Source organism: Zingiber officinale, chromosome 6A (assembly GCF_018446385.1).
Source record: "Zingiber officinale cultivar Zhangliang chromosome 6A, Zo_v1.1, whole genome shotgun sequence".
NCBI lineage: Eukaryota > Viridiplantae > Streptophyta > Magnoliopsida > Zingiberales > Zingiberaceae > Zingiber > Zingiber officinale.
The window spans coordinates 87,637,574-87,646,269 of NC_055997.1; the positions used below are offsets into that span (position 1 = coordinate 87,637,574).

General features: G+C 37.0%; 2 protein-coding genes across 4 annotated transcripts; one reads left to right on the forward strand and one right to left on the reverse strand.

The window, feature by feature from the left end:
• Nucleotides 1-656: 656 nt before the first annotated feature.
• Nucleotides 657-2,234, forward strand: LOC121996813 (remorin-like). Its single transcript, XM_042550930.1, has 5 exons — nucleotides 657-945; nucleotides 1,185-1,226; nucleotides 1,301-1,388; nucleotides 1,533-1,614; nucleotides 1,768-2,234. Exons 1-5 carry the CDS (start codon nucleotides 789-791, stop codon nucleotides 1,966-1,968), a joined length of 570 nt encoding a protein of 189 aa, XP_042406864.1. The 5' UTR covers nucleotides 657-788; the 3' UTR covers nucleotides 1,969-2,234.
• A 333-nt stretch (nucleotides 2,235-2,567) lies between these two features.
• On the reverse strand, nucleotides 2,568-8,346 carry LOC121996814. Of its 3 annotated transcripts, XM_042550932.1 has the most exons (8): nucleotides 7,698-8,346; nucleotides 7,456-7,608; nucleotides 6,703-6,875; nucleotides 5,555-5,622; nucleotides 3,974-5,066; nucleotides 3,772-3,896; nucleotides 3,491-3,647; nucleotides 2,568-3,411 (listed from the first exon to the last, which is right to left on the reverse strand). In XM_042550932.1, the coding sequence occupies exons 3-8, from the start codon at nucleotides 6,851-6,853 to the stop codon at nucleotides 2,867-2,869; spliced, it is 2,139 nt and encodes a 712-aa protein (XP_042406866.1). In that variant the 5' UTR covers nucleotides 6,854-6,875; nucleotides 7,456-7,608; nucleotides 7,698-8,346; the 3' UTR covers nucleotides 2,568-2,866. The 3 variants fall into 3 exon arrangements, with proteins under 3 accessions (XP_042406866.1, XP_042406867.1, XP_042406865.1); XM_042550933.1 differs by having other exon boundaries at nucleotides 6,706-6,875; nucleotides 7,456-8,346; XM_042550931.1 differs by having other exon boundaries at nucleotides 7,456-8,346.
• Nucleotides 8,347-8,696: the final 350 nt, after the last annotated feature.

The following is an 8,696-nucleotide window of genomic DNA, read 5'->3' on the forward strand; positions in this document are numbered from 1 at the left end:
ATCATTTTGCAATGAAATTTTAAATTGTCATGGGAATAGAGATGGAATTTTAAAATTTCATCATCATTTTGCAATGAAATTTTAAATTGTCATGGGAATAGAGATGGAATTTTAAAATTTCATCACTATGTTTAGATATGAAATTTAAAAAGTTGTGATAATTAGCAATAGATATTTAATAATTAATTTGGTGTGCAAAGTTAACAAACATTAATTTGCACCTTACTTAATATCTATTAAATGGCTGCAGCCTTCGTGGTTTGATGCTACATCAACGTCGTCATAAGTATTTGCATGTCCCATTCACCAAAACACACGTTAATTACCATCATGGAGTCACTAATTAATAATTAATTGGACAAGCGTGAGAATTAATTTTGACATCTAACCTTGCAAATCTAATTAATAAAGAGTAATAATAAAGGGCAACCTTATTGGGTCGGGTGTGAGGCCCATTATCTATCAACCCAATTGGTCCACTATGCATCAATAAATTTGAAATTTTTATAATTATATATATATATGTATATATATATATATAATTTTAATTTCCACTCCTCCGGTCTCCGTGGGTGGGACCGGTGGAATCTGAGGCCGAGCGCACATTAAATTTCACTTTCCAATAATTTGGAAATTACGAATCCGTCCTCGCGATTTGTTCTGCGTTGTTATTGGCTTGATCTAGTGGAACGCTGGAATTGGAGGCCAGCCTTGCTTCCTTGCTTTTGCTCCACCACTTTTGAGCAGCGCAGCCCAGCTTTGGAGCTGATCCCTCTGTAGTTTCACTGATGACGACGGAGAAGGCGGCGGTGGAGGGAGCCACGCCGGAGTCTGCTCCGCTGCTGCTGGAGCCGGTGCTGAAGGACGTCGAGGAGGCGAAGGCCACCATCGTGCCGGCGCCGGAGGAGAGGCCTAAATTTTCTAAGCTCCTCGCCGACGCTCAAAGTAATATTTTCTTCTCTTTGTTTTTTTTAACAGAAAAATGTTTTTTTTTAACAGAGATCTTTTTCTGTTTGTTTTCTTTACCCCTTTTCTCAGTCTACTTTCAGTTTAACTCATTTAACAGGGTTGAGGCTTATGGATTTCTCTCAAATATGCAAATACTCCTCTGAATTCACTTAATTTCTTCTTTCTTTGCTATTTATAGCAATTTTTCCCTTGACTTTTGAATTTTACATGCACAGATCATGAGGAACTTTCAGCGGACTCTAGGTCAACTGACCGAGGTATGACTGCTCACAATATTACAATTCATGCTTTCAAGAGCAAAAAATCGAACAGTTTCGTGTTGCTCTTCCAGGTGCTATCCTTGCAAGAGCTTTAACAGAGAAGAGATTGTCTTTGATCAAGGCATGGGAGGAAAATGAAAAGGTTGAATCAGAAAATAAGTAAGTTTGGTCTTCTTATGCTTGGATGAATCCTTGCTTCTTCTTTTTTATGAGACTTTTTTGCTGCGTATATGTTGAATCCTAGATTTTTTTTTTACACATTTTAAGATCTTTTGGCAATGATTGTTTCCATTTGTTTATTAGGGCTGTAAAGAAGATAGCAGAAATTGTTGCCTGGGAGAACTCAAAGAAGGCAGAAGTAGAAGCTAAGCAGAAAAAGAAAGAGGTAGAAGCTCGGAACTCCATCAATACCCATTGGACTTAGTGAAGTTCAAGATATTGCAATTGATCTTCTTGATTCAGAAATAATTACCATTTTAGGATCAAAGAGAGAAATTTTTCTTTGCATTAGTAAACTAATGATCCATCCTGCATGCAGGAAAAGTTGGAAAAAAAGAAGGCAGAATATGCAGAGAGAATGAAAAACAAAATAGCCTCAATTCGCAAAGAAGCAGAAGCCAAGAAGGTGATCACGGAGGCCAAGCAAGGCAAAGAGGTTATGAAGGTCGAAGAGAAGGCAGCAAAGTATCGCTCTACCGGGCTTGCTCCAAGGAAGATTTGGGGATTTTTAGGGAGGTGAAACCTGACTGTTGCTGGACAACCTCAACATATAACTGAAACTTAATCTGCTTAGCAATTCCTGTGCTTTATGTTGTGTGAATCCTTCAGGTGCAGCTTCTATTGGTTTATTTTATTGATTGCTCAGAGGTTAGTTGGCTTTCTAGTGTGTGTGATATCTGTTAACTCTTGCATGACTATGTTGATGTAGTTTACATGAACAGAAACATCTTGTGCAAAAGTGTACTCAATTTTTATTTTCAAAAAAAAAACATATTGTGTACTTAATCTGACAATGTAAGTTTCAGCTTAAGACAACTGATGCAATGCAGTTCTTGTAATTGCCACAAGATTCTTGAATCCTGATTCATTCAATGTGTAGGCCATGCTATGCAATGAATGTTTTGGGGAGCAGGAAGTTGCATGTTGCTTTCATCCTCCATCCTCCATCCTCCATTTTTTGGCTTCAATTCTAATCTTCCTAAATGCAAAATTGCAAGGTTATCTTTTGTTTGTTGTTGAGTTGTATTGAAAAGAAGAGCAGATCAAACATCATTTTCAATGAACCAAAGTGACTAGTTGAATTTGATCATTTAACTGCCCATGTAGTTGCAAAAGACATCTCGAAATCTAGCATTCTTTAGCCATTAAAGGGAAATAGAAAATTGACACATACAGCAGTATACATTATGCATACCTGCACTCAAGCTTCTTACAGTCCCCACAACAATAAGAATTAGTATTTAGGCGTAAACTGTAACCAACACGAAAGCGACACTACAGAACTCTATTATTGCTTCTACCAATCCATTCTTTCCTTTGACAAGCTTATAACATATTTCTCTTTCGGTTATTGTAGTATAAACATGGTTTACTGCACTCGTTGTCTCAATTTTTTTCAACTATGAACAAAAGTAGTATTACCAGTCAGCTGAGAGATCAAGCCACAAATCAAAGATGGCTTCTTCGACTAGATCATCTAGTGCAGTATCCCATATCTCAAGGACCACCTCCTCAGTTTCAAACTGAATGTCCATCCAACGTCCAATCTCCATATCTCTTGTTACTATAGGATCAATTGAATCTGAAAAGTCCATTGGAATATGCCCTGTGATAATTCTGTCAACTTCTTTACTTGGGCTCAGTTCTGCCGGTGCAAGCAGAACATTTGATGAGAGCAGGGACACCCAAGGAGTGCATTTGAAGAACTTCTCCTGTATCTCCTTGAGGGCCTCATAGATGCAGTCAAATAGGAGCTTTAGGTCATCTATCTGTTGATAGCACGAAATCCCTACTTCATCAAAAACAGATTGCTCAAGTAAATTGTTGGCCAAATGCCATCTCGAGAAGTCAATAGCTCTTAACCCTGATGCTTCCAGAACAACTTCAATGTACTTGATTCTAGCTTTCCTATTGGCAAAATATGTCCTTGAAGTGGTTCGCTCTTCTTTTGTTGGAAATATAGCTGCAGGTTTGCAACAATACCAGTTGATTCATATAGGGAATACAGAACTGACAAAATGAAATGGATAATAATATTATACAGTTCACAGCTCTGAGTTTAGGAATGGTGAAGTTGTCTGGGATAAATTTCTCGAAAACAGAAACTGGCGATCTCCCTGGCTTATTTATGGGGCTTTCAGGAGTCTCGAAACTTTCTTTGCGGTAAGAACTTGGTACTGATTGAATCATAGAGTGTGCCTGCAGAACCGATGGATCCAAATCAATTTGAGGCATTACATATGAGGTAGGGTACATTGCAAGACAAAAAGAAATGTGATGACTGATAATATAACCTAGCAAATTTTCTCCCTATAAAACATACCAAATCTTCATTCAACACTGCAAATGCAACAGCAGCTTCATTGCTATTTGACTCTGATGATGCATCTGACTGGTCATTCAATAACTTGCTAAATGCATCCACTGTTTCCACATTTCGTACATTTCCTGAGAAGTATACAATTGAGATCATCCTAGTTCACTAGTACAAAACTAATTAGAAACGATTCATTATACAAAATTACCTGAATGGTTTGGATCTGATACAACACATTTATTGGCAATCTCAGTTTTTAATCCAAGAATTTCATCATTTTGATAGTCAATGGAACAAGACAAAACCTCCACATTGTGTTTCGATGGGCTTAGTGAATTGTTTGCATCTTCGTCGAACTTCTTTAAGGGGATAGACACTGCTTCTTCGGATGTCAAGACAATCTCTTTTTCACCTTTGTGACTCATTTTCATACGTAATGCATCATCCTCTTGCATAGAAAACAATTTCCCTAGAGATTTGGAGACATGAGCTGTTCGGGAGCTTGTTCTTGGACCTTTAGCATCTAGCATGTCGACAAGGTGCTTCTTTGCTTCTTCATATATAGGAGGAGTTGATTTTGCTACAGAGGGATCATTTCTGATTCTATTGTTATTGATGACCGAACTTGCAATGGGAGAGACAATGGAAGGCTTTTCTTTATCATGTAAGGATTTGCTTTCAGAACATGCAACTACACTGTCATTATTGAGCAATTTGTCTCCATCTGCTTGATCCTTGTGCCCAATGGGAATTTTGTGTAAAATACCATCCATGGAGATTGCTCGTCGTTCTTTCTTACTCCCACCAATTATACTCTTAATCTTTCTTTTGATCTCCCTAAGAGAAAAATTGGACATAACTCCATCACCTTCCTCATCAACTGTCTTACTACGTGATGGACGTGAAAAGTTTGGAATGGATTTGATTTTTTGCTCCTTTGTTCTTGTTCTGTGGTTTTCAACAGGTGCTTGAATTTGATTATCCAAATCCTCACTTTTTTTTGGTGATCCTATCTCCTTTGATTTATCTTTACTCCCAAAAAATCTAGATCTAGTTTGCTTATTGACCATATCTTCATTTTCAACTTGATGGTTGGAACTCATAATATCATTCCGAGACAATCGTGCATTTTTTGAATAACTTTCAAACCCCAAACTTGGAGGCCTGGTTTGATTGTTAAAATCAGAATCTGAATTCAGCTCGTACTTATTACTCCTTTCTTGAAGCATTTCTTCCTTCATGAGAGTTTTAACACTAGCAAAGCTAGCAGCATCTCCCTTTGCCTTGGTTCCAGTAACTTTCTGAAAAAAGCATCAGATCTGATATCTGATATCCTTCTAGCTCAGTATAAACGAACTAAAGTTTTTCAAAATTCATCAAATGAAAAAGCGACAACCATAATACTCCTATACTGATCAAGGGTTTAGGGCCATTAATATAAGATATGCAAGACCTTTCTTGGTTTAAGAATTTACATTTTTCTTTTCAGTTTAAGGAAGTTGAGACAGTACAATTATCTAATCATAATTGACGTCGTAATGTTTTTGTTTTATAAGTTAAACTGTAATAATTATGATATATTCTCATGATACTACCCAATCCAAACCAAATTGAGGATACTAAACTAGTTTACATATGATACGCATTTCGTAATCAAATTCCAACTCAAATAGAGGATATCTAGACAACTGTTATTGCAAATGTTGTACTTATGATACGCATTTCGTAATCAAATTCCAACTCAAACAGAGGATATCTAGACAACTGTTATTGCAAATGTTGTACTTACCTTGACATTTTCACCTTTGTCTTCGTTACGGCCTGATTTATCAAGTTTAATTTTTGAATAATCTCTACCTGTAAATAATTTAGAGACCATAAATTATGAAGCCAGCAAGTTAAAGAATTCCCTACAACATTTTAAAACTTACCGCTCGACAATCAATATGTAAACTGACATATAAGCAGTAAACAAGAGCAACCTCAGAGATCAAAAAATTACTTAACTTAGTATTCAGCTTCTCTTCATCTGCAATATTATGCTGATAAAAACTAACCAAAGAAAGTCTATGTTATGGGGTTTACTCTAGTATTCCTATTTATCAATAATATTTATATAAAGGTAGAGGAGGCTACCTAGGATTCATTGCTAAGGAGTAAACTTAATTTTTCCCATAACATGGTGTCATAGCCGCTTCTTTTTTCCGGTTGACCCCTTCATGCGAGTCATGCCTATTTTCTCTCCATGTCACCTATGACGGTTGTTGCCGGATGTTGATGCCCTCCAACTCTTCATTATTCAAATAATTTTAGACAATAATTTTACGTTCACTCGAGAAATTGATTTACTATTGTCTACTCGTGAAATAACCATCCTTTGCCCCCATTACATTTATTGGTTATGAAAACAAAATTTTCCAACATCTCCAAAAATTATTGCAATATGGCCAAGCCACTCATCTTATCCAGATAGTGCTTCTGAAAAAGGGAATCATTGCCAAGCAGTCAGCAACATCACATGTCTTGAACCATTATCGTTTGTCCCCAGAACATGATAACCAGTTGTTTCTTCAACAAAATCATTTGGCATAACCAAAGTATTTTCAAACTTGGCCAATCCTGTCGACTTTTATTTTCAAGTTTTTTCTGCATTGAATCATTCTAGACCAATCAAATCCCTTTTTCTATTATCTTTCAACGATTTGATCCGACCTTTATCTATCCAATTTGCTCAATATTTGATATCCAATTTTATTGAGGAAAAAAGAAAACAGCTTGGCTTTTGCCAATTCAGATCCATCCCAACTAACCTAGTACTATTTCTCAAAATCACTTTACAACAATAAGAGCACTTACCAAACAGGGAATGAAACACAACAAAAAGGTAAAACATATCGACCGATGATAACTCAAATAGCTTGAACAAAGAGAACTTACCACCTCGTCTAGAACTTGCAGGACGAACATCTGAAAGTAACCTCGGAGCAGGCGGGCTTTGTTGGAAGTCAAACAAACTAATAATAGGCCACATGCAGCCTGTGCTATCCTTCTCAACTTGTGGAGGCCTTTTAATGGATCTTTTTCCCATCGAACAAGGGGGATTTGAGGATCTAATTTGAAGCATGAAAGAAGAAATAGTTAGTAGAAATCTTGAATAAACATTCAAAGCATTTGGCTCCATTAGCAAATGTTTCAGATTGAGTTTTGTTATTTTGCACCTCGTACGCAACCATAAAAGCACACACATTACGTTCATAACTTTAGAAGTCAAATTTGGTAAACACCAATTTTATACATAACTCATCACCATCTGATCATTAGCTACAAGCTGACTTGCATTTACTTGTTTCTTGTAACTTTTATATCTCATTCCTGATGTGAATTTCAAGATCTCTCTCGGCTTATCGTAACTTGGATTCCTAAGAAGTGTAGCTACTTTTATTGCATAACTATAACTTGGATTCCTAAGGTTTGCATCAGTCAATTGCAGTCATAAAAAAAAAACAAAGTTCATCAGACATGAAAGAAACCTGTTTTCTGTTAGCCAATCTGATACAGACCAATAAAATACAGAACCTTGAATCCTTTTCCATAGTATGCCAACTTATAGAAAATCATAGCAAGTATAGATTCAATGGTTACTCCAAACTATAATTGAGTAAAAGCATCAGAAATGTCATAGAAAAATACCTGAAAACAGATTCTTATTCGAAGAGAAGAGAAGGCGATTCATAAATAACAGGACTTTGGGCTGTTACTGCCTTCTTCGAGAAGGGGAACAATCAGACAAATTTTCTCCTGCTGTCAACTAAACTTCAAGCATTTCCTCATATTTTACCAGATCTTGACAATGAAACGAATCAAAACTAGTTCCACTCTGTAAAATGCAACACAAAAGGCTACGAATCCAAAAACCAAGTTCCAGTGTGTACAGTATATATCTCTAACAAGTAAGATTGCTAAATGTTTGTACAACGCTCATGCAGCCAAAAGAACCACAAGGGAGTCTTCGTTTTCGCAGTCAACTTCAAGCTCTGAAGCTTCCAAGGAAGAAACTGAACAAGAAATGAACAAACAACAAACATCAAATCCACGGGAAACATCAAAGAAGGAAACAGAGCGATTCCTTTTTCCTCAGTCTTCCAAAGTCCTCAAGAAGGAATCCAATCTTTTGATCCTTGCTCCACTCTCCTCCAAGCTGAAATCTTTACGCCTTCTCGAATCAAGAATCCGACGACACCTTTTCCGCAAGAAGCGTGCTTTGGGAAGAAAAAGGAGGAGCTGACTGGAGTGCTCGTCCGGTCGTGCTCCTGTCTCCTCTCTCCTCTCTCCTCTCTCCTCTCTCCAGCGGGAGAGCACAGGGCAATGGCTATTTTGGACCCTGATTCCTTTTTCCAGGTTCGGCTTTTGGCGACTGCTTTGATGACTTTTGTCTTTGCTTTTGCTTCACTGTGCTCTACCCGCTTTATTCGGCAGACGTGCCACAACCTCCAAACGAAATGAGAGAATAGTTTGGGACGACATTAGCGTCGTCGCAGGTCAGAAGCTGATTTCTATCATTCTCATTGTTGTCGAGTTCCAACAAAAGTCTCAGCTTTCGGTGAATGGTTATGCCATTCCTTACACTGATGCATGTCATCAAGCACTCTCAACAAACTTTTTTTGTTTTTTCTAATCGCCAAACAAGTTGTTCATTAATTATTGAAGATTCTGGTTTCATATCAGATCATCAAAAGTGAAATTATTTCTCTTGCTCGATACATTTCATGCCAGTTTTTGGTTTCTGCTTTGCCTACCTACACCAACCAGCTCAGAAACTTCATTTTGTTTCTTGTGTTCATGATCAGTGTTCATTTTATTAAATTTTTTTCTTCACTTCTATTGTTTAATTGTCAAAAACAACTTTTTAAAAACATTTAATTGTCAAAACC

Bases quoted from the DNA above. Each gene is read 5' to 3' on its own strand.
- LOC121996813 (XM_042550930.1), top strand. From the start codon at position 789: ATGACGACGGAGAAGGCGGCGGTGGAGGGAGCCACGCCGGAGTCTGCT. The intron at 946-1,184 runs GTAATATTTTCT...TTACATGCACAG, and splicing joins GCTCCTCGCCGACGCTCAAA to ATCATGAGGAACTTTCAGCG. The intron at 1,389-1,532 runs GTAAGTTTGGTC...TTTGTTTATTAG, and splicing joins AAGGTTGAATCAGAAAATAA to GGCTGTAAAGAAGATAGCAG.
- LOC121996814 (XM_042550932.1), bottom strand. From the start codon at position 6,853: ATGGGAAAAAGATCCATTAAAAGGCCTCCACAAGTTGAGAAGGATAGC. The intron at 5,067-5,554 runs GTAAGTACAACA...TGCTTTTTTCAG, and splicing joins ACAAAGGTGAAAATGTCAAG to AAAGTTACTGGAACCAAGGC. The intron at 3,648-3,771 runs GTATGTTTTATA...TCGGTTCTGCAG, and splicing joins CAGTGTTGAATGAAGATTTG to GCACACTCTATGATTCAATC.